Raw genomic sequence first — 25,706 nt, 5'->3', positions numbered from 1 at the left:
CTGCATTCTCTCTCCTGACCACTAGGGGGCGATTCCTCTGGTTGTATAGAAGTCTATGCTTCATGTGTGAGGAGGCTGTTCATCCCAGAGAAGGTCGCTCATAGATTAACGCTCGTTACAAGAAGTTGTGTCTCCACAGGAAGTTGTGTCATCACAGAAAGTTGTGTCTTCACGGGAAGTTGTGTCTTTACGGGAAGTTGTGCCTTCAGGAAGTTTTGTCTTCACAGGAAGTTTTGTCTTCACAGGAAGTTGCACATTTACAGGAAGTTGTGGCCTTACAGGAAGTTGTGTCTTTACAGGTAGTTGTGTCTTTACGGGAAGTTGTGTCTTTACGGGAAGTTGTGTCTTTACGGGAAGTTGTGTCTTACAGGAAGTTGTGTCTTTACAGGAAGTTGCGCTTACAGGAAGTTGTGTCTTTACAGGAAGTTGTGTCTTTACAGGAAGTTGTGTCTTCACAGGAAGTTGTGTCTTTACAGGAAGTTGTGTCTTACTGGAAGTTGTGGTTTTACAGGATGTTGTGCCTTAGAGGAAGTTGCACATTTACAGGAAGTTGTGTCTTCACAGGAAGTTGTGTCTTCACAGGAAGTTGTGTCTCATGAAGCTGAGAACCAGGACGCGGAGGCTGCTGGTCGTAAAGAAGCAAACGATGAAGACTAAACCAGGAGCGACTCTTCATCCTGTGGATCAGCAGCTCCATCGGCCTTTTGGTTCATTTTCATGCAGCGAAACACAATAGTTACACAACAGCTCCATCCTTGCATGTTGTTGTATCCCGTTGACTCTGAGTCATGTTCTGGTAGTTTCAGGTGCAGCGCTGGTTCCCACTGAGGCACTGGGGGGGCAACCGTTGCTATGGCACCAAAACTCATCCGTTCACTGGTTTCAGCTGCAGCGGGTTAAACCCGACGCTCTGCGCGCACACAACTGTCTACACACTGAAACAAAAGGAAACGTTTCAGCAGAAAACTGTCAGGAATCATGCGAGATGGAGATTTAGTGCTTTGACAGTAATAATGAGGAAATAATGCCAAAGGATGGGAGGAACAAGAGGATGTGTGTGTGTGTGTGTGTGTGTGTGTGTGTGTGTGTGTGGAGGGGGGGGGCATGATGTGAAGGGAGGGATTAGATTAGAAGAATGGCAAAGGAGAAAGTGCAGAGGAGATATGAAAAAAAGAAAAAAAAGAAATGAAATTAGGAAGCGGATGAAAAGCTTAGAGGAGCTCAGAGGTGAGACTGCAAGGAAGCAGAAAACTGTTTGACTGGTTGAGGGGAGAAAAGGACAAAGGAGACAAGGAGGAAGTGGAGAGGACGCGACCGGAGAGCGAGAGTTAAGGAAAGAACATTATTTTTTATCTCTTTGAAGAAAAAAAAGAAGCTTTTCGTGGAGAGAATGAGGCTCTCAGAGAGGATCATGGGAGTTTTCCACTGTGCTCAAATTATTTTCCTTTTGTTGTAGTGCAACAATGGTGATCTGGCCACACACACACACACACACACACACACACACACACACACTAGCACATGATATTATTGGATGGCAGGGCCACACACCCACACAGTGTCCTAATTAAGCGCGCACACACACACACACACACACATACACACACACACACACACGATGCTCTTTGTTAGCGTTTGCCCTCTGCAGACGCTCATCTGGTTCTTAATGTCGACGCTTTTTCTGTTTTCAAGCAGTTTTCTGGGTCGCCGTTAACGAGCTCTCTGGAGGCGGGGCTTCACAAATAAATAACACTAACAGACACACACAGATACAAGAGACACACACGTGTTTACAAAAGGGATTCCTCATCCATTACCTCTTAATGAGGAAATGTTATTATCTACTTCAGATGCAAACGTCGCTTTTTTTTTCGGTGGACTCGCTCGGCGTTCACCTGCCAACCAGGAAGAGACTCACAACGACCACAATACAAACAGACTACAGAAGACACAAAAACATGATGACGAAGAGACGCAAACAACTACAACAAAGATAAAAACAACCACTAAGAGACGCACAAAAAGAACAAATAAACTATGAAGGGAATCCAAATATTGACCAAGAGACGCAACTACAAAGAGACACTAAACGACTCTTCACCCTGAACCTTCACCCTTCATCTCCTCATCTTCCTCCCTTCCTCATCCTTCCTCTTCCTCGCCACATCTTCCTTCCTCATCCTTACTCTTCCTCCATTCATCTCCTCATCTTCCTCCCTTCCTCATCCTTCCTCTTCCTCTCCACATCTTCCTTCCTCATCCTTACTCTTCCTCCCTTCATCGCCTCATCTTCCTTCCTCATCCTTCCTCTTCCTCCCTTCCTCATCCTTACTCTTCCTCCCTTCCTCTTCCTCTTTCCTCGCCTCATCTTCCTTCCTCATTCTTACTCCTTCTCCCTTCATCGCCTCATCTTCCTTCCTCTTCCTCCTTCCTCACCACATCTTCCTTCCTCATCCTTCCTCTTCCTCCTTTCATTGCCTCATCTTCCTTCCTCTTCCTCTCTTCCTCATCCTTCCTCGTCCTCCTTCCTGGCCTCATCTTTACTCTTCCACAATTGATCTCCTCCCTTCCTCATCCTTCCTGGCCTCATCTTCCTTCCTCTTCCTCCCTTCATCTCCTCATCTTCCTCTTCCTCGCCTGCTGGTTTCCTACATGATCCAGAGCTTCAGGCCGATCAGAAAAACCGGTAGAAACTTGTGCTGCTGCTCGGCGTGTAGGAGGAGAGATAAAGATAGCAGAGTGGCTCGCTGCTCTGTCTCTTCCTCCAGAGCGGCAGAGCGACCGAATCATGGAAACGCTTCTTCTGTTTCAGCTGACGGCGTGACAACTGTGAAGCTTTCACTGCTGCAGAAACCTGATGATGAAGATGAAGATGATGAAGATGATGTTCATAGACATGAATGACCCACGTTGACCGCGTGAACGTGATTTCCCACACGCGGTCGGCGCCAGGAGGACAGTAAACGTCGTGCGCGTAGAATCTGCAGCATGAACTCCGGCTCAGATGCTGATGAATCAGGTCACATGTTGTGTTCAGTTGAAGAAAAAAAGATCTGAAGCTGAGAAATGAAGTTTTTGTTGTTGGACCTGAAAGCAACGTGGTGGAGGAGCAGTACTCTACTTTTTGTTATGCTGTAACTCATGAGACCACACCCCCTGCAGTTGAAACCACGCCCCCCCCCCCCCCCCTACACGCTAAGCCAGTTTGGGCCAAAAGTTTGAACCCGAAAAAAAACAATTTGAACCTGAAAGAAAAGTAAAAGTTGAAACTAAAACTGAACAGAATCAAAAAGATATTTAACGTCCCAAAAACGTTTCATACACTTAGTTTTTATTTTGAATACATTGTTGAATTTTTCAAAGTCCAACCACAAAACCTTATTTTTCAGGTTCAAATCTTGTTTTAAACTCGTTCCGACGCACGACGCAAACGGAGAGGAGAGAGCGCGGCGGATCGACCACGCAGCTGCCGGAAAGAAAGCTGCACGTAGCACTGAGACCTGATCTCCAGCGAGGCCGCGACCCCCGGCCCTCTCGGCGTGACCCTGCGGGGCTTCCTTCCTTTAACGCCCCTCGGGTTGAGGCGCTTTCGTCCACACATGCAGACTTTTCTCCTGGGTTGCAGTCGCAGAACAGTCCAAAAGAAAGCAGCAATGACCTTTGACCCCAACGGGCTGAATGTTGACTCTTTAGGAACCTTTCATCTGACCTTTCCTAGAGTTATCGTCTACAAGCACATCAAGGCCTCTTCCCTCCATGCACATCCTCAGTGTTACACCCCCACCATGACTGTATTACCAGTGAACGCCTCGGTGCTGTTTCACCCTGAAGAAGACCGCCATGTTGAAACGTTGGTCGGTTATTAAATGATTGAACATTCTTTGCATTTGGACTCAGAGTGCGATCAGAAAAAACATCAGATTTACCTTTTAAGACGACCGTGAAATTAAAAAAAGAACAAAACACAACAAAACATCTCAAAAAGCGCTTCTTTTTTTCCCCAAACTCGACCGTTTGCAGACGATGCGCCGCTTTAGACGCTCGAGTCCCAATCGGACGCTTTCGGTTCCGCTCCGAGCGGCCCGGAGAGACTTCGGCAAAATCCCCTCATTTACCGCTGAACTTGACCATTTTACCTGTTGCCATGGTAACAAATGAGACATAGAAAATGTGCCGCTACCAAATATGTTTTTTTTTTTTTTCTCCCACCACTCCGGATGCTGAAATAGATTTTCTATAATCGCGTTCATGCAAACACATACACAGCGAAGAAGAGTTTTCTCTCTTGCCTGAAATGGACTCTGGCTGTTGTAGTTCTTCACTTCTTTGTCGGCTCCACGAACGAGCAGCACTCTGGCACAGCGATGCTGAGGAGAGAGGAACACAACGTGAGGAACACGGCTCCGGATCAGGAAGTCTGAAAACTGAATCCTTCACATTCTCCTACTTTGTCGGCGGGAAAAGGCCGACGAGCGCCATCGGCAGAAATCTCCAAAAGCAAAAGAAGTCAGAGGAGCAGGAAGTGAGCGACATCCCAACACGACACAGAACACCTACAACGCAGCTTCATGCGCTGCCGAGTGTGTATCTACTGCTCCACTCAAAGAGAGAAGAACAGAGGGATGGAGAGTGCTGAGGGGTTTGAATCTACTGCACAAATCGCCCACAAAGTGCTCAACCACGCATGTACCGCGCACACACACACGCACGCACAGGAATATAAATACTTGAGTTGAAAAAAATAAAAAAACGCCTCACACAGATACTGACACACACAATCTGCGCGGCGTCCATGGAAAACGCAGATGTGTTGTGTTTGTCGTGTATTTTAAGGCGAGCGTGGTTGTGTGTTGGTTTGCATCTGGAGGGCAGACATGTTCTCTCTCCACGCGTTCACGATGGAAGCGACACAGACGAAGCCGAGAAGCCAAACCTATCCGGCCCGAAGAGACGCGAGGGAGGAGACGTCCAGGACGGAGAAAGATGAGTTCTCTCAGTCTGAAGTTCATGTTTCTTCTCAGAGCGACGCGTCCACCGGGAGGCAGCGAGGACTCAACACCCCGATGAACAGCAGCCGGTGACATCAGCCCCCTCTTCACTGCCGAGGCATCATCATCATCATCATCATCATCATCATCATCGGCTTCAGATGAGAGGATGGGTGAAGGATGTTCTCTGTGTTTATTTTATTGTCTCCTGACCACAGAATCCTCTCCGGGGTTACAGACGCAGTTTAAACACTTTTAGACAAACAGAAACACTATTAAACTTTGTCCAAGAAGAAGTTCATTCAACCATGAGGACAAACTCAGAACAACAACAGTCAAGAAAGTACAATTTCTTCAAGAAAGCCAAACTACAAAGTGGTATAAAGTGTAATTTAAGTTCTACTTTCTTTATTCACGGTGTAGTAAAGATGAGTTTTCAGCTCCGAAGATGTAGAGACTTCCAGCTCGTTCCACCATCGAGGAGCCAGGAAGCAAACATCGTGACTTTGTTGAGTGTTTAGCTCGTGACGGAGCTACGAGCTGATTGGCTGAAGCAGTGATGAAGCTGATTGGCTGAAGCAGTGATGAAGCTGATTGGCTGAAGCAGTGATGAAGCTGATTGGCTGAAGCAGTGATGAAGCTGCTGTTTATTCCCATCAGACCCATGAAGAGACTGTGATGTCAGAACTTTGTGTATCGATGTCTTATGACGTATTTCACAAACTTTACAGAAAACGGTTTCTTGTTAAGACGGATATATATTTTAAAAATTTCTAAATTCATGACCAGAAATTGACCTGAGATGCTGAAAATGGAGAAATATACAACAAATTCAAAAAATACCAAAAAACACAAAAACACAAAAAATACAAAGACAAAATGAAACACATAAATAAAGTAAAACAAATCAACTAAAATACAAAAAATAAAAAAGTGTACCACAAAAAATAAAAATACAAGAACAAAGTAATTGTATTAAAGTCCTAAAGAGCTTGACAGCCAGAAGCTGGAAAACAGAGGAAAAGAGGTCAACATCTATTGTTTATATTTTAATAATCTAGAGAGAGGAGGACGGTTCTGAGAAGTTGTGACAGAACCGGCACCAGGTCAGTCCATGTGGAGTGTGTGTGCTCTCGTCCAGGTTACACGCACACACACGCACACACACACACTCACCTGGTTGTACAGGGCACAGATGTGCAGGGCAGAGTTCCCCGAGGCGTTCTGGGCGCTCATGTCCGCTCCGTAGAACAACAGATGCTCCAGATGCTGAACGTGGCCGTGACGGCAGGCCTGCACACACACACACACACGCACACGCACACACACACACACACACACGCACACACACACACACACGCACACGCACACACACACACACACACACGCACACACACACACACACACACACACAAACAAAGCTGCAGTAATGGGCCTTTAACACTAGATGTCAGTGTGCTGCAAAGGAGATGAGAATCAGCTGTAACCTCAGTATGAACCCGGAGGAGAGAGAGAAGGAGATAGGAGATAGGAGATAGGAGAGGAGAGGAGAGAGGAGAGGAGAGACGAGAGAGGAGAGGAGAGAGGATGAGATGAAGTCATATTCAGTGCGTGGCCTTGCAGACAGAGAGGTGTGTACAGTGGAATAATATAAAGATGAATAATGGAGTTTTGTTCCTTAATGTTTATACATTGTGTCATAAACCTGTTGAACAGATTAAGAGCTTCAGTCTCTCTGCTTCACAGGAAACATGTTACAATGTGTCACACACACACACACACAAGTACACACATACTCACACACACACACACACACACACACACACACACACACACACACACACACACACACACACACACACACACACACACTGTGTTCAGGCTTTGTGTAGAGACACCGTTCATGTGAAGCGGGGAAGAAACCCAACGAGAGCCGCTACTACGGAGGTAGATTTGTGTCTTTTTTAACCCGAGCAAATTCTTGTTTGTAAGTAAATTATATCAAAAATCTTTGCTCAAAAAAAAAAAATGTTCTCAAAAAAAATACACTCTTAAAAATAAAAAATACACTCTTAAAAAAATCACTTAAAAAAAAAATACATTCTCAAAATAAATAAAAAATATACTTAAAAAAAAACATTCCCAAAAAAAAAAAACCTCTTAAAAAATACATTCTCAAACTAAATAAAAAATACACTCTTAAAAAAAACCTGCGGTCTCAACCCCAAAACTTACAAGTTGAGTTGTGGACGTAGTGGGCGGGGCATGCGCTGCTGAATGAGACAAGAGTTTCTATTGGTGGGCTCCACTGAGAGCAAATGTTTTTTGATTGAGAGCAAATATTTTTGATATAATTTACTTACAAACAAGAAATTTGCTTGTGTAAAAAAGACACAAATTTACCTCCATATATAACCGTGTGTATGTGTGTGTGTGTGTGTGTGTGTGTGTGTGTGTGTGTGTACCTGGTGGCCCTCGCTCCAGCCGTTCTCGTCCCTCACGTCCTTCTCCGCCTCGTGGCTCAGCAGCAGCTCGCAGCTCAGAGCGTCTCCGCCCTCCAGCACGCTGTGGTACAGCGGAGTCAGGCCCCGGCTGTCCTTGAGGTCCGGAGACGTCCCCAGCTCCAGCAGCGTCTGAGGTGTGTGTGTGTGTGTGTGTGTGTGTGTGTGTGTGTGTGTGTGTGTGTGTGTGTGTGAGTAAGAGAGAGAGGAGATGCAAGGTGAGTCTTGTTTGCAGTTTCCAGAGTTCAGATTTGTAAGTTATAGTGACATTAATCTCTTCAAATGAAGTTTTTAGGACAACAACAACAATACAATACAATGCAATACAAACACACTGATAATGTGTAACTTTGTTAAATTTGTTTTTGAAGGACATCACCAAGCCCACAGTGACAACACAGAATGACTTAAAATGCTTTATAGTCACATTATATTTATTATAATCACATTATAAAGCATTACAATCCCATTTTAATTCTATACCATCACATTATAACGCTTAATAATCTCATTATAATGCATTTTAATCACATTATAAAGCCTTGTAATCACTTGGAGCCGCTTACCGTGAGCGCCCCGTGGTTCTTGGAGCGCGCCGCCTTGTGCAGGGCGGTCATGCCGTCTCTGGCCCTGAAGTCCAGGTGAGCTCCTCCGTTCTTCAGCACCTTGATCAGCTCCTCCACGTCGTCCAGGTGAGCGGCGAACGTCAGCGGACTCTCTGGAGAGAGAAAAGTCAAAGACCAGGATATGTATTCTGAATATGGACTAAATACATATTAAATAGTTTCTAACAGAGTCTCAAGCCCCTGTGGGACGCTCCGTCTGGTTTCTCCTGCTGCAATAAACAATATCATTCTATCATGAAATAAGATAAAATAAGAATAATTTATTCACGCAGTGGGGAAATTGTGGGATTACAGCAGCTGTGCAGACAAAGACACATAAGTATCAAGTAAATAGTAAAATCAAGTAATATAAATGAACAGTTAAATAGTAATAACAACAGTAAAGAAGAATACAATAGCAGTATTAAATATACAGATGGAATAGAAAAAAAGCATACACAAATATTAAAATTTATTTTACCAGATGATGAACATAATTAAATTGGCCAAAGTTTTCAACTGAAGCCAATTTCTCACATTGCAGAAGTATGAGGGAGGAAACAAGAGATGAAGAGCTTTGCTGCTGGATGGCTGAATTGAAGATGAGAGCTGCTCCTCCTCAGCAAAAAGGCATTTATTCATCAATAACTTTGAAAGCCTGGTGAGATAACCTCACTCTGCATCACAACGCTTCTCCTCTCGGCTTCATTTGTCTCCACAGGCATTTTTCTTTACACCTGACCCTCGACATAATTTAATAACCAGGAATAAAGCTCAATATTCAGGTAAACCAGCGCTGGATAACGAATGATGGAAAACAGCTTCTAACTACAGGCGGCTCGAGAAGAAATCCTCTTTATTGATTGGACGATCATTTTATAATTTTAAGAAGTCATAAGTGATTTAACTTGGTCCGAACTCACATCTCCTTTCGCTTGACATAAAACAACTTCAAATCACTGAAGTCTGTACATGAGATTTTTTCCCTTTTGGGTTTCAGTACACAACTTTATTTATACGCTCATTACTGAAGCAGCCAAACATTACAACGAGAGGAGTTGCCCCCTAGTGGTCAGGAGAGAGAATGCAGCTTTAACACATGAAGCATAGACTTCTATACAACCAGAGGGCCCCACCCCCCCCCGGTGGTCAGAAAGAGAGAATGCAGCTTTAACACATGAAGCAGAGACTTCTATACAACCAGAGGAGTCACCCTCTGGTGGTCAGGAGAGAAAATGCAGCTTCAACGCATGAAGCATAGACTTCTATACAACCAGAGGAGTCGCCCCCTGGTGGTCAGGAGAGAGAATGCAGCTTCAACACATGAACTCCTGACTCCACCAATGTGCTGGAGTTCTAAAATGAACAGAGAGCAGCGAAGACTTTTGTTTGAGTCTCTTCCTTGAGTCAACATGCGAGTTGTGTACGAGGTATTTCCTGAGAGGATTGTGTGTGTTCAGTCACTCTGCTGCATCCTGAGTAAATAGAGTTATTGTAGACGAAGACGTGGCTCTATGATCCTACACGCATCCACACTGAAGGGGCTCTCTGTGTTCTCAACACAAACGCTCCGTAAAGACAAAATGAGCAGGTGTTCAGTGCAACCACCAGAATCATAGAGTCCTCCTCCACATGGAGGCAGGAAGTAGCTCATCTTCTGCACACATGAACCACTCACTGCAATTAATTGGGTGAGGAGCTCGTGGTTAATGTCAGATTATGATTGTCATGCAGGAACACATGCGTCTGACTCAATTATAATTACCTGATTGAGACATAATTAGATAGGAGAAGGACCTGGGAATACATCTGGAATGGGGAACTTTGGGTTTTATACTCTCGATACAAACTGATACAAATGAACTTTCTCCATACACTTCGTATGAATTGCACCAATATCTTTAGAGAAAATGACTTATTGGTTGATGAATAAGAGCAAACATTAGACAGCATCAAGAGGGGAATCTCCCACCGTCTCTTTCTAATCTCCTATCGGGAGGTGATGGACAGCTGGTTTGGGTCTTGATCCTGGTCTTGATCATGGTCCTGGTCTTGGTCTTGGTCCTGGTCCTAGTCTTGGTCCTGGTCCTAGTCTTGGTCCTGATTCTGTTCTTGATCTTGGTCCTGGTCTTGGTCCTGGTCCTCGGCACCAGGTCCTGTTCTGTCTTTAGTTCCATCATTGTATTGTCACCGTTGTTTATGTGATTTGTTTGTTGTCTTGTTGACTCTGTACTGTTTATTTTTAATGGCTTCATGTCAATGTGTTCGTCCTTGAAAAAGAAAATGCTCTGTGATGTGTACCGATGGACCGCGTCATTATACAGCAGTTCTGGTGGTTTGTTAGTAGACGTCCTCACATTTATTTACACTCGTCTGAGCGTCTTAAGTCCTCGTGTGTTGAGGTGTTTGCGTGCAGACTTCTGCCTTACCGCCGGTGTCACTGTCGTGGTAGTTGGGATCGAAGCCCCTCTCCAGCAACTTCATCACTTTGTCCACCTGGTTGTGCTGGACGAGGTCCATGAACTTCCTCAAGTTGCCCTGAGAAGAGAACGAGCAGCGTTACAACGAGAAGACAGAACAAGCGGCGGTGGGCGTGAGAGAGAAAAAACGACTGAAATAGAAGTGGAGAGAGAGAAAGAGGGAGGCGGAGAGGGTCAAACACAACTGAGGGTGACGAGCGGAAGCGTTTAGGGCGACTGAGTGAAAATGAGGGAGGAATATAAGAAGGAACTTAAAAAAAAAGAAAGGCCAGTGAAAGCAGGACGCAGGAGAGAGATGACAGGATGAAGATTGTGGCCATTGTGGCTTCTCCTTTCTGCTCGGCTCTCGTCTGCTTTCTTTTCAGGCCGCGTGATAAAAATAGATAAGAGAGCAGCTCCCCGAAGGAGAGGAGGAGAAAATGAGGAGTGGAGAGCGAGATTGCAGAGGAAAAAAAAGAAAAGACAATGAGTGGCAATAAAAAGAATAGGCAGAAGAATAAGTGAGGAGGAGTAGAAAGGAAGGGGGAGGGGGAGAGGATGTCCTCGTCACGTCGCCTTGCTCCAGATATTCACTCCTCATTCTACAACCTCACAGAAATACTGGACTCATTCAAGGCTTTTTTGTTTGTTAATCGGCACACCTGAAGCTCATTTTGTGAAAGTTAAAAAAAGGAAATCTATTTGGAACGGACTCCTCTGGTTGTATAGAAGTCTCTGCTTCATGTGTTAAAGTGGCATTCTCTCTCCTGACCACCAGAAGGTGACTCCTCTGGTTGTATAGAAGTCTGTGCTTCATGTGTTAAAGCTGCATTCTCTCTCCTGACCACCAGGAGGTGACTCCTCTGGTTGTATAGAAGTCTATGCTTCAAGTGTTAAAGCTGCATTCTCTCTCCTGACCACCACGTGGCGACTCCTCTGGTTGTATAGAAGTCTCTGCTTCATGTGTTGAAACTGCATTCTCTCTCCTGACCACCAGGGGGCGACTCCTCTGGTTGTATAGAAGTCTTTCTGCCTGTCTGCCTGTCTCTCCCTCTCTGCTGAAGCAGGTTGTGAGGCTGGCGTCTGATTGGCCGTCTCAGTGTGAGCTTCAGCCAACCGCAGAGCACCAGGCTGCATGGAGAACCGGTTCCAGCTCCCAAAAAAAGACGCTTCGCGCCAAGAAATGAGTTTCAACGTTAGGACTTAAATGTTTATTTTAGAAAGAGCCACATTATCTAGCGAATGACTTCAGTGTAATTGAGTGTTCATCTCCACATTCATTAAATGATCATTCTTTGAGTTTTCCTTCATTAACTGTCCTCAGAATCAGAGCAGCTGTCAGACGGCGTCCTGGTGAGCCGGTAGCGGCGCGCTGCCAGAGACACTTACGCTTTGGCAGCTCTGCAGCATCACAGCCCAGAGGAGCCTCGCATACGACCACGAGAGCCTCAAACGCTGCAGTTTACGGGACAGATTCTCTTTCAATTCATGTGTGAGAAACAGGAGGCGGAGCCTGCGAGCGGCCGGCTGTCGGGACTGGCAGGAAAACAGAAGCTCCTTCTGAGAACCATGCCGTCTTTCATCATCACAGAGCCACAAGAGCTGGCGCATGAGTAGCTGAAGGGAAGCTAAGCTAAGCTAAGGTAACGGAAGGTAAGCTAAGCTAAGGTAAGGTAAGGTTAGGTAACGGAAGGTAACGGAAGGTAAGATAAGCTAAGGTAAGCTAACTTAACTTAATGGAATGCAAGGTAAGGTAAGTTAAGGTAAGACAATGTAACATAAGGTAAGGTAAAGTAAGATAAAATAAGGTAAGGTAAACTAAGCTAACAGAAAGTAAGGTAAAGTAAGGTAGGTTAAGGTAAGGTAAAGTGGGCTTGGTTAAGGTAAGGTAAAGTGGGGTACGTTAAGATAAGGTAAAGTAAGGTAAGTCAAGATAAGGTAAAGTAAGATAATAAAAAAAGGTAAGGTAATGGAAGGTTAGGTAAGCTAACTTAAGGTAAGGTAAAGTAAGATAAATTAAGGTCAATTAAGGTAATGTAAAGTAAGATACAATAAGGTGAGGTAAGCTAAGGTAACAACTGGTAAGGTAAAGTGGGGTAAGTTAAGGTAAGGTAAAGTGGGGTAAGGATTCCTTCAGCCGCTCTTAAAGCCTTTATTTGCTGTTTTGCTCTCATAGGGAGCAAATCCTCTGCTGAACATGTAAACAAATCTTGTTTTAATAGATTTCCCTCTGTGGCGTTCTCCTGTATTCATTCATTGTGAGCGTAGAATCACCTTAGCGATTGTACACACAGGAAACGATGCATGCTCTTTGTTTGAGTTGGAATAATCGTGTTGATTTTGCATGATTTGCATCACCGACTTCTCCTCTGCTCTCAGCCACCGGACACAAACATGGCTGACATCTAAACGGATCATTAATTATATTATTTTCTGTGTAGATTTCCCTTCTGGGCGGCGACTCTCACCTTCGTGTGCAGTTTGGCGATCTGCTTCTCGTCCACGTTGGGCTGCCGGTAGACTCGGCTCTTGTAGCGGAACTGTGGAGCGAAACACACCGATATTAAATTTGCTCTGGGAACCGGTAACCTTTTCCTTCTGAGTCCTGAGTCCTCTGCTTTACACCTCTGGATCCGACTTATTAAAGGCACGTTTTATTACTTTCACGGTTTCATGTTTTTTTGTGGGTTTCTGTCAATATTTTTCATTTAAAGTGGATTATCTCACTTATGATTTACTTTAAAAGATCTTCTTTCTTTCTTTCTTTACAAACAATATCAATCCCTGGAGTTTCGGGACAGAAAGGATGTTCATATAATGTCATTGTTCTCATCACATCGCAGCCAACAGTGTACCTCCAGAGACGGGACGCCCTTGCTGATTGGCTGAGGGTACTCTCTGAAGACGCGCTGCTCGTCCAGGAACTTTCCGTCCCTCCCATCGCTGGCCGGCTGGAAGAGGCCGTAGTTCAGCACGTCTTTCAGGCTCTGATTCAGCGTGCACAGGATCCGCTGCTTGGCGACCCAGACCGTCGCATCCGGGTTGAACCGCATGCATTTCTGGTTTGGAAAGGAGAGGAAGAAACTGTTTGAATGGTGGTGAGAGGAGTGAGTGTTCTGACAGATCAACACAACTGAAACATTCGAACAAAACCAACCTGAGAAACGCGTGAATTGGAGTTGAGACTTTTGATTGACAGATGCAAATAGAAGACAAGGACGGTCGCCCAATCTAAAAGGTTCAGTCGTGTCCAAATCGATGCTTTAATAACACAAATCCTCCACACAAACCCCGGCAGGTTTTGTATTGTGTTATTGGGACTGCGCGCGCTGAGGATGTAATTGACTCGACCCTCTTTTGCCTTCTGGCCTTTTGCCATAAACGAAACAAACACACACAATGCCGGGTTTCTGGCCCGGTCCGAATCAGAGGGGGATTACGGGCGCGGTGCCGCGGCATTCTGGGAAGTGTCTGTGTGTGTTTACAGTTGGATGTGCGGCTCAGCCGGCGATGGCAGCCCTGCGCCTGTGATAAAGGCTGAAGGGATGAGCAGTCTGTGAACTCTGCCTACCCATAATCCTCTCGCCTGGCGAGCGCGGGGCGGAGCGCAGGAGACGAGGGGAAGGAGAAGATGAAGGGTTGAAGGTATACAGAAACAGATGTCTGGCATCTGGCGGGGCTGTGTGGACCGATATCGCCGTCTTCCCTTCTGCTGCCTTTAATGGCACGTTTCCATCAGCTCCCATTATTTCTGCTCGACATGAAGTTAAAACATGGAGGCAGCGACCAGGAAACCGGGTCTCTAGTTGCACCGTCGTCACGATGTTACAAAATAAAAGCATATGTGGCTCGTGACAGAATAAGAAGCAAAGACAAATAAAAGCATGGAACCATCACCACTTCTTCCTCCTATCTTTCCTCTGTGGTGCGAGTGAGGTGGAGACAACATATACGACAGCTTACAGTACAGTACAGTACTTTTATATCAAGGTATTGAGAGCAAAGCTGCTGATTAACATCATGTATAAAATGAGGCAAGAAGGTGGAAGTTATGATTTAATTTCATTATGTCAGAGGATTAGACTGCATAAGCGTCTGTGTACCATGAAGTTCATCATCATCACCACAATCATCATCATCATCATCATCATCATCATCAGAGCTGCACATAGAGGCTCGTCACATGAACGTTGAATTATTCAACTGAGTTTGATTTCCGAGTGGACCGAGTGACTCAACCATGTGATCGAGTGGCACCACAAGGCGCTCGCTCGGAGGCGGACGTGGAATCAGGAGCATTAGTGCAGACATGTGAGAGGGCTCAGCGCCGCAGTCACAAACCACCGAGCTAATTACATCAAAAGGGTCGCGAGTTCACCTCTGGGTTGAGTCTGTACCTTGAGGATCCAACTGGATCGCACACTGGTCCGAAGCGGCTGCATGTCGCCGTATGCTACATTCCATGTGTTCATCGCAGTGGAACTGTACTACACGAATGAAAGGACGTCCAAATGCAGCGCTGCTGGAACGAGCACTAAACCAGGACACGAGTCTGCATCGCTGCACAGAGGCAATGTGCTTTCTGAATGTCTTTATTGGTGAAATGTGTGAAATCAGATCTGTGTTTAACATATACGTTGGTCTCTGATTTAAAACAGGTCAGGAAACGCCCCTTTGGTGAATTTAGAAGCTTTTACGTGTCTTTAAAATGAGTGGATTAAACGCCCTCACTAGCTTAGTGGAGACATGAAGTCATGTGACCTGGTGGAGTTCCTCTATAGGCCAACGATAGCTCCTTACTTTACAAAAGTGGCGTTCATATGTGAAGAAATGTGTGTTCGCCACAGAGAATATGATCTGCAATAATCAGAATATTCAAAGTCAGCATCACACAAGCCAGTGTGACACTAACTTCCTGTTTGTCCAACAAAAAAACCTCAACCCTGATTTCCTGCACCACTGTATGTAAACTCCAAATGAGATAGAGTCATAATTAAGGAGGGAAGCCCAGTAGACACAGGCGATATGCTTGCTTCCCTTCTAGCTAAACGTTAGCTTGTTTTTACTTACAAAATCATAAAACTTTTTGTTTTTCTAGCTGAACAGAGAATATTTTTCTGCAATAATTCAAAATTCAGTGGAAGAATCTCATTGGCTTTTTTGTTAAAGGAACCAGTGTGACGCTAACTTCCTGTTCGAAAGGAGGGAAACCCTGGAGAGAGGTGTGGTGGTGAGGTGCAGCTGTCATCCTTCTCCTATCCCTGTTTATTTCTTGAGTTCTGCCCCCGGTCTCCATGAGGAAAGACTCGAAACGTCCGATCCGGCGTGGAGCTCCCGGAGGACTCGCACTTCAAACAAAGAGCCTGAGATGAATCTCCTGTATGGACCCGGCAGCAGTTGCTCATCCACACGGGACTCCCCGCTGGGCTTTGATGATGAACCTTCACATCCGAACCTTCTCTGGGAATGACGGCTCCGGAGCACGTGCCGCACGATCAATAGGGATGTGGTTATAATCTGCCCACAGCAGTCGCTCCAGAGCTTTTCACATGTTTGCTTCTGTCATACCGTATATGTGGCACACCTGGGGCTCCATGTTGAGCGGCAGTGGGAGGCTGATGAACACATGGGGCTGCAACGTGCATGAAACATTCATATCTTCTGCTGTTGTTCAAACACAGTAATGCTCCACTGTCAAAGATGTGTTGTTATGCACCAACACACCATCATCGTCAGCGTAAAGGATTACTCTGGAGTCTAGAGACATATTTCACAGCGTCCCCATCTTTTATCGTCCAGTATGGAACCACGGCCCTCCTACACGATGACCCATGTGTCCACGCCCGTCGCAGTTATTCACAATCACACGACAGTGTCATGAACACAAACTCCCTCACAGCGCTCCGGTCCATACGTCAACACCCACCTGCCGCCCACTCAACATTCACCGCTTGTTATCGAGGGGAAAGGACGCCACGCGCATGTTGGTCAGAGCAAGTTAAAGGCTTGGATGTGGAAACGGGAAGAAACAACCTATTTGTATGACCAAAACCTTATAAAAACCAGCTGTGTTTTCGCGGAATTTGCGACGGTTTTCATACCCATACTAGAACTGGATTTTCTTCTCAACCTTAACGGCTATTTGAATATTTTAAAATGCTATAATGCAGAAACCCTTGTGAGATTATTCATCATGTGTATATAGCAGCGTATGTGTTAAAGGTACTGGTTAAATGTTAATGAAGATGGAACACAAGAGGACTTCATGCTAATGTCTCAGAAGAGATTGGAAGGAAGCATCGAAATCCGTAGGTTGTGGTAATGTAAAGCACGGTAATAAAGCATGAGGAAGTGATGAAGACGAGTTACCACACAAAACCCTCAGCCTCCTTATGAGTATCTGTAAGATTTAATTGCCAATAAAAGTTGAATTGGTGTGTAAAACAGGCCTTCATCTTTTGCTCTTTATATCCTTCTTGCATGTCTCTCTTTGATCAAATAAAAGGTATCAGTAGATACTGTTGTGTTTATGTTGAGGCAGAAAGAAAGAGCCTTTCTCGGGCCGCTTGAGAGAGATGACGGTCTCTGTTAAGACCTTTACCATCTGGGAAAAGCAGCTGTTTGTTTACGCTCACATGACCCCTTTCCCCTTCCACATTTTCTAAAACACACCTGTTAGTTTAATGCATGCTGACCCTGAAACGCCTCAGAGTTCACTGTGTGAGTGCCGCTCTGATGCATCACAGACTGCTCCAGTTTATTGAGAACCCAGCTCTAAAAAAAAAGCTCTCAGACAATGAACGAGGTGTCGAACACACCATCAATAATCCTGCCAGTGGATCCCGAGAAGACGTCTGGCTAATCAATAGCGTCAACGCTGAAAAAACTAGCTCATGTCTCAACGTGGACTCACCGTCTGCTGCAGGTCCGGGACGAGGACGCGGACGACCAGCGAGTTGACGTGGACGTCGTCCATGTGGCCGGGCGGCGGCTCGGCGGTGGCCTTTATGGTCTCGTAGATGGTCTCCTCGCGGGAGCTGTCGGAGGCGCAGTCGTCGGAGTAGTCGGAGAAGCTCTGGGCCATCTCATCCTCGCTGGAGGTGGGGCTACGGGGCATAGCCAGCAGGCCCGGCGGATTCAACTGGGGGCAGACGGACGGGACAGGAAGTTCATCGTTGTTCACCGGACAATAGGACGCTAACGCTCAGAGATGTCGACGCTGGAGTCGCTCAACCCGTTCGGTCTCCACAAAGGTTTTACTAAACAACCCCAGGAGGTTAAACCACTGCACCTGCAGAGGCCCTGCACCTGACCGCCCGCCATTAATCTAAAGCGTCAACATGATTTATGGATCAGAAAAAATAGAGAGAAGTGTCATCCGTCACTGCCGGTGGCCGACGGCCTCCGTGTGAGCGACCAGGACCGAGCCGAGACGTTTCACACGGATGGAATATTTAATCCACGCGGTTTCCTCATTAGAGGTTTGAATGTCATTCGGTAATTATTAAATGCAGAATTTTGACTTCAAACACGTAGAAATGTCAGAAGTGTTAAGACTGAAACGGAGAATAACGGCTCTGTGTCCAAAAGCTGAGGCACCGCCAATCTCACATTTTATAGGCCGGAAAACATTCTCATCAATTGACATTGACAATAATAATAATAATAATAATAATAATAATAATAATAATAATAACACAGGTAAAGCGTGTGAAAAACACATCTTTCTATGAAAAGCTTGTGCGTGAGCTTCTTAGAGCAGACGACTCGGTGAGACCGAAGAGTCACCGCAACGTCAGCCGTGAGCGATAAGAAAGAGAGCAGCAAGAACACACACACACACACACACACACACACACACACACACACACACACACACACACACACACAAAGACTGATTGTTTTTGGTTGATGATCAGAAAGACCCATCAAGAACAGATGAGACGTTTCAGCTGGAGGGCCTTTTGAAAATGTTTATTTTGTGTTATAAGTGTCTCTGCATCACCTGGGACACTCGTCCGTGTGTGTGTGTGTGTGTGTGTGTGTGTGTGTGTGTGTGTGTGTGTGTGTGTGTGTGAGATAAGATTGTTTCCAGATACGACGTAAAAGTCGCAATCTCTCAAGATTTCGATGTCCACAGATTGTTTTCTGTCTCCTGAAAACAATAAACTGTTTACTTGGTAAAATACGAGGAAAAAAATATTTCAACAAATAAAATAAATGACGAAACTTATCCGGAAAATTGACATTGAAATAAATTCTTCACATTCCTGTCGTAGCTTCCTGCTGAGGACCTCACACTGAAATCTATTAACATCCACCTGCATCTTCTCCATCAGCATGCGGCCAGTGACCGATCACTCAAGGTGCTGTGTGTGTGTGTGTGTGTGTGTGTGTGTGTGTGTGTGTGTGTGTGTAGAAACTGATTGTGCTCATGTATTGCTGAAAGCACCTCCACATCGAACATGACATTCAATGCTTGATTAGATTTATTGTTGAACGTTTTCTTCACATATGAACACACTGCTTTGGTATCCATGACGACCACAGCTGCACGAGAGGAAACGTTCCCGCTCTTTTCAGCGAGGACTTCCTCTGCAGAGCGAGATGCAATCTGAACTACATACGAGGAGAGGATGCACGTTTTTCTGCTTTCATGCGTACAATATATTTGCACACATTTAGCATGTGAGTGTGGCTAACAGGTGAGAGTGATGGAAACTGAAACTTAATTTTATTTTTATTTTTTAAATGTACAATTTTTATTTTAAAATTTTAAAATTTAAAATTTTGCAAATTTAAAATTTTACAAATTCTAAATTTTACAAATTTTAAGATTTACAAATTGTATTGTTTTTTTAAATTTACATTGTACTTGTAAATGTATTTTTTCTCCTAACGTCATGATTTTTTTCTATGACAACTACACCACCATGTTATTTATATATATATATATATATATATATATATATATATATATATATATATATATATATATATATATATATATATATATATATATACACATACACATACATATTTAACTATACCCGACCTGCAACCTCCGTGTATGTCAACAATATTATCATCACACACTATCATCACACACTATCAACACACACACACACACACACACACACACACGCACACACACATCATGAACCCCGACAAAGCCTCTCGAAAAAAATGATGCAAATAATTTCTTTCTGATAGCCCGATGTGATAGTGATTACCTGATTAGATGCTAATTTATTCATAGCCGATTCTCTCTCTAAGACAACAAACACACCTGAGACTTCAAATAAAAAACCATAAAGAGTTATTACAACCTGAGTCAATTTTATTTTACAACTTTTCCACTACGACGGAGCAGAGAAACAAGTGGGAGGAAGAAGAAATACTTCTGTTTCTCCTCCTGTGAAGGTCAATGAGCCTGTTCATTCAGAGCTGTGTGTGTGTGTGTGTGTGTGTGTGTGTGTGTGTGTGTGTGTGTGTGTCTTCATCTCTTACTACACAGACATAAATTGATGAATTGCACTCGTCAGGCCAATAAAACATCAGATCCATCAAAATGAGACGTGACCCGGTTCTGTCTGTTTGAGAGAAGAGAATTGATCTGTGTGTATGTGTGTGTGTGTGTGTGTGTGTGTGTGTGTGTGTGTGTGTGTGTTTTCATGGTCACACTGATGACATTTCATTTCTTCATTGGCTCTCAGCTGCTTTATTCTTGGCGGCACATCGATTACAGAGACGACTCCGGGTTTTAACCGCTAACGCGAGGAACAGAATCCACATTCAAACTCGATGAGATCAGCAGTTTTTGGGTAATCCTTGCATTGCCTTTGTGTTACACAACTCATTAGGAAGTCTGCAAACTCCTACATCTATTGTGTAGAGTAGAAGAAGAAGCTCATCACTTGTACGTATATTAACATCTACAACACCGCTAAGACGTTTCTTGACTGAAGAATTGTGTTGATATTTGGCATGTTACTGTAAATACTTAGTCCTCTTTTGTCAAATAAATAATGAAATGATCTGTTTAACTGCCTCCTCTCTCATGATTGCACTTTATTTTCTCCGTTTAGAGATAATCACACTTTTCCAATGACAGTAATTACGAGACGCAGACAACAAAAAGGCGGAGGTTGCATTCACGGCCCCTCCGAGCTCTGAGCGCTGGCGTTGTGGTTTCACTCTAAAAGGTTGAAGCGCAGCCGTTTAACCCCTTCACAGCGTGGGGTGGGGGTGTTACTGTAGAAACACAGGGTGTAGGCAGGGAAGCTGAATGATCTGCAACTGGAAACTTCCTTTTTTATCTTCTTCTCTTTTACTGGTTCCCAGACTTCCCAGTCTCACAATAGTTTGTTTAATTAGCTCGTTAAAGAAGAAGCGCTCGTGGGAACCAGAGAGTTTACAGAAGGCAACAGGAGACTGTAAGTAAAACAAGCGCTCCTCTTCAGTGTGGTTCAAACGTGCTGCCTGAAGTCAGAACAATAATAATAATAATAATAATAATAATAATAATAATAACAATAATAATAATGTTCTTTGTGTTATTGTTTCTCTTCTTATGGTTGGAGCTCTTATTTTGAAGGAAATTCATCTTTCAAACAAAATAAATGTTTTTATATTTATTTATTAATTGATTGTGTAGCATCTTGACACAAGGTTTGTTAATAGTTACTTGTTACTTTTCATATTAAAATTGATGTGAAGTTTCAACATCTGAGTTTCTAATCTACTTTTAATGAGCAGCTTTTAATAAGAAGACGCGCTGCTCTTCGGCCCCCAGCGTCAAACCGGGAGGCGGAACAACGCCAATAACCACGATGCTTATTATTATTATTATTATTATTATTATTATTAAAAGCTTTGCAATGAAAAATGTCCCAATAGAGCTCAAACACACTGATCATGTCATGATTTATGAAAAGACTCTCGAGTTCAAGCTTTCCTTTATCTTGTTACATACACACGCACACATGCACGCACATACACACACACACACACACACACACACACACACACACACACACACACACACACACACACACACCGTATGACTGCTGCTAATCTGCCGCCTGCTGCTTTAATCAGCACACGTTGCTCTCCTCAGATGAAGCAGGAGAAACCACACCGCTGCTCGTCGGTTCGACACTTAAAGAAACAACGTGTGTTCTCTCACGTCGTGTTAACAATCTCTTCGTCCACAACTTCTGGGTTTTTGTTTGTGCTGCTTCCTCTTCCTCTTTGCAGTTTTAGTGGACTGGTTTTTATTGAAGAGTATTCACAATTTAAGTCTCTGATTATGTTGCCATGTATTTAAAACTTGACCTTTAAAGCAGCATAATCAGAAAGCTAAACTCTTAGAGCGATGCCTCGCCGTAGGACTTATGTTCTGTACCCAGGGGAGCCACAAAGCATGGTGGAGTTAGCGAGCAAACTAGCAACCACTTAGCTAGCTGTCTACTTAGCTAGCCAAGCTAAGTAGCTAAGTAGCCAGCTTGTCTACTTCGCGAGCTGGATAATTCATAAAAAATGATGAATGAATCAAAGATCATAGACCTCTATACAACCAAAGTTCATTTATATATATATATATATATATATATATATATATATATATATATATATATATATATATATATATATGGTATATGTGTGTGTGTTTCATACACTCACCACTCCAGCCGTCTGCTATGAATCCTGTAAACTTCTCTTTCGTTTTCCGTCGTCAGAAAATAAAAAAGAGCACATAAGGACACAGATGGTTCGCTGCACCGTGTGTGTGTGTGCGTGTGTGTGTGTGTGTACGCTCCGTGTGCATATTTGTGAATATGAGCAAGAGAAGAGAGAAGAACTGAAATGAGCATACTCTTCATTTCACAGTGAATAATTGTAGTGTCAGCTTGAGAGTGAGAGCATAGGAGTGCTCTCCTCTTCTGGGCTGAAACTGAGCAACTGTAAAATTGCACAGAAGCTGCAGAGTCCTGAAATAGCTTCAGATTGACTCGCGCTCAACCTTCAACTGTACATCTTTTCTGAGGGCGTAATGAACTATTGATGCTTTCTGAACTTTTCATCCAGGTTCACACGTTCACGTCTTGTGATCTGAATTGTAGCCCGAAGAGTTTTTAAAGGAACAGTGTGAAGCTTTTCCATCAGCGGAAAGGTAAACGCATGTTCATAACTATGTTTTCTCTGGTTCTGTGAAGCTCGACATGATGTTCCATGTCTTAAAGCTGCATTCTCTCTTCTGACCACCAGAGGGCGACTCCTCTGGTTGTATAGAAGTCTATGCATCATGTGTTAAAGCTGCATTCTCTCTCCTGACAACCAGGGGGATACTCCTCTGGTTGTATAGAAGTCTATGCTTCCTGTCTTAAAGCTCCATTCTTTCTCCTGACCACCAGGGGGATACTCCTCTGGTTGTATAGAAGTTAATGTCTCATGTGTTAAAGCTGCATTCTCTCTCCTGACCACCAGGGGTCGACTCCTCTTGCTGTATAGAAGTCTACGGGCCCAGTGAACCATCACTACTTTCTCCATTGAAGCGACTGACGAGGCCACTGTCTGCCGGCTGTATGGAGCCGTCCACGCTCCTCTGGTTGTATAGAAGCTTTGGCGCTCCTTTGGTTGTATAGAAGCGTTGACACCTCTGGTTGTATAGAAGTGTTCACACGCTGCGCAGCTCTTTGTTGGTTTTGGCGCTTGAAGCCGGCTCGCCGCTCGACTCCTGCAGTCCTGGTTTGAACTCGTTGGAGATCTCCACTCGAGTCGACGGCACTCTGCCAAACAACCCGACTCCTGCCTCTGTTCTTCTGAGTGACAGCTTCGGTAAACACTAACCACCGTTTCTCTGTGAGCGTGAGTGGCGGCAGATAGGATGCTGTCATTACTGACAGTCCCATGGAACCAGAGGTGGCCACGGATACAGAAATAATGGGCCGAGCATGCAATTACATGTCAGACATCTCCGGTCTTTCTCTCCGGCTCGTCTTGGCGTCACAAAGCAAACTGCACATGCGGAGAGAGATGCCATGAAAACACTACGAAGCAAAGTGCTGCCGGGATGCCTGCAAGACGCAGCGCAGGGTCACCACGGCCCACAGGTTCACTCGGTAATGACGTTCCTCAAAGGGATCGGTAGCCACAGACGGAAAGAGACGACGGCGTCTTTGAAAAGGAAAACAGCGGCTGAGCACTTGAGTCTGTTGGTCTCATAAGGTAAAGTTCAGGAGTGTAGAGGAACAAAACATTCACGCCATGAAATGCCAGAAGAGGGGATCCGCTCGAGAAGAACTTCAATTCAGGGAATGCCGTTCAAGTTTAAAGTTTAATGGAATTCTTTCAATTATACACACGTGGCCCAGTTCTGCGCTCGCTGAATATTCATGAGAAACTTTAAGGAGCAACAAGGAGCTTTCAACGGAGCCACCGACCGGTCAAGATGTTCACTTATCCAAAGTAAAAAAGTCATCCGACATGAAAAAGCAGTCTGAAGAGATAAAGTTTTTATCAACGGACAAACCCCATCCAAACAGGACTAATGTATTGAACCACCATTCTGCTGCTGCTGCTCTCTCTCTCTCTCTCTCTCTCTCTCTGGGACATGGGATGAGAATAAAATAATAATAAAAAGCATGGCAACCCCCCCTCATCAGCTAAACATTGTACTTACCATAGCATGGTCTATGCGTCATGTGTTAAAGCTGCATTCTCTCTCCTGACCACCAGGGGGCGACTCCTCTGGTTGTATAGAAGTCTATGCTTCACGTGTTAAAGCTGCATTCTCTCTCCTGACCACCAGGGGGCGACTCCTCTGGTTGTATAGAAGTCTATGCTTCATGTGTTAAAACTGCATTCTCTCTCCTGACCACCAGGGGGCGACTCCTCTGGTTGTATAGAAGTCTATCTGTCCGTATATTTGCTGCAGTAGCGAAACAATGTCCTCTTGCAGGATTGATAAAGTAATGATCTATCTACTAGAATCAATATGATCATTTATATTTTACTACTAAATGTCCTGATCATTACTTTGCTGACGATGCGGTGTTATGCTCCTCATGACGTGGAGATAGAACCAGATTGTAAAATCCAAAGCTTTGGACCACTGAATATTCCCTTTGAGCCGCCGCAGCACTATTACATCATTCTTTAGCTCCTCTGGTTTATTAATCAGAACTAATGAGTTCTTGGGCAGTGAAACGCTTCGTCTTCAGTCCCTCAGAGACTCTCACACGTCTTCACCTCCGAGGTCAGAGGTCAGAGGTCAGAACCGGCTGCACGCGACGACGGCGTAGCGACCAGAGGAAGTGATTCCTGCTGTACTGAAGGAGCGGCGCCCTGCGGGGTCACGGCGGGGTCGCACAGCGTTGTCATGGTGCTGGAGCTCTCTCACTTTCATCACGAGTGTTATTATTGTGATTATTGTCGTTTTGTTTTGGCGGTGAGTGTCGGCTGAAAGCCCGCGAGGTGAAGGTGCACGGCGAGGCCGAGCAGGCAGCTTTTCTTTTGTTTCATCTGCTCCTTTTCTCTCCTGGTCCTGGTTGTGTTGTTCTCTCCATCCTCTGCTTGTTGTTCATCTCTTCACATGTTCATTTAGTGTTCAGTCCCTCCTGACATGATTGAAGTGATCTCCATCATCATCATCATCATCATCCCCATGCAGAGCATGTGAGCCCCATCACGCTGCTGATGCAGATCATCATCATCATCATCATCAGGATGGAGGCTCACTCGGGATGCTAGTGGAGCTTTGTTGGTTAATTTCAGGACACCTCAAAGCATTTAAAAAGTACTCACACTGTATTCAAATCACACCTGGAACCTGAAACTGGAGCCGGTGTTTGTTGAGCGTGAGAGGGAAATACTTATGGGGACTTATGGGACATTTTGTGATGAATCATAACTCATCACAAAATTGATCGTAAGTCCTCCAGACAAGGTCTGAATTGAATGGAAGCGGCTCTACGTCTTCATACGACCCTCTGGGATCCATGTGAATAAATACCTGAATGGCTGTCAGCTCTTTTTTCCCAGAGAAAATGAGTAAAGTGTTTTTTTTCTTCGTAGCGGTGAAGCTCTGCTCCCACTAGGAGCGACGCAGCTTTGTCATGTTATAATTTTGTAATATTGTAAAGATTTTCG

General features: G+C 44.5%; 1 protein-coding gene across 2 annotated transcripts in view; it reads right to left on the bottom strand.

Annotated features, from left to right (window-relative positions):
- LOC137789023 (SH3 and multiple ankyrin repeat domains protein 2-like) overlaps nt 1-25,706 on the bottom strand; it is a 92,521-nt gene that overhangs the window by 52,370 nt on the left and 14,445 nt on the right. For both annotated transcript variants that reach the window (XM_068582263.1, XM_068582274.1), the window contains exons 3-10: nt 17,467-17,694; nt 13,409-13,612; nt 13,022-13,093; nt 10,524-10,632; nt 8,056-8,207; nt 7,454-7,621; nt 6,165-6,281; nt 4,290-4,367 (exon numbers count right to left, since the gene is read on the bottom strand). In XM_068582263.1, coding sequence (XP_068438364.1) covers nt 4,290-4,367; nt 6,165-6,281; nt 7,454-7,621; nt 8,056-8,207; nt 10,524-10,632; nt 13,022-13,093; nt 13,409-13,612; nt 17,467-17,694 — 1,128 coding nt within the window. The remainder of the gene's footprint in view (nt 1-4,289; nt 4,368-6,164; nt 6,282-7,453; nt 7,622-8,055; nt 8,208-10,523; nt 10,633-13,021; nt 13,094-13,408; nt 13,613-17,466; nt 17,695-25,706) is intronic.

This window comes from Clinocottus analis, unplaced genomic scaffold (assembly GCF_023055335.1).
Source record: "Clinocottus analis isolate CAN_PGR_092001 unplaced genomic scaffold, fCliAna1.0.p SCAF_10, whole genome shotgun sequence".
Taxonomy (NCBI): Eukaryota; Metazoa; Chordata; class Actinopteri; order Perciformes; family Cottidae; genus Clinocottus; species Clinocottus analis.
Note: the sequence above shows the minus strand (reverse complement) of the source record. Positions and strands in the feature narration are given on the sequence as shown.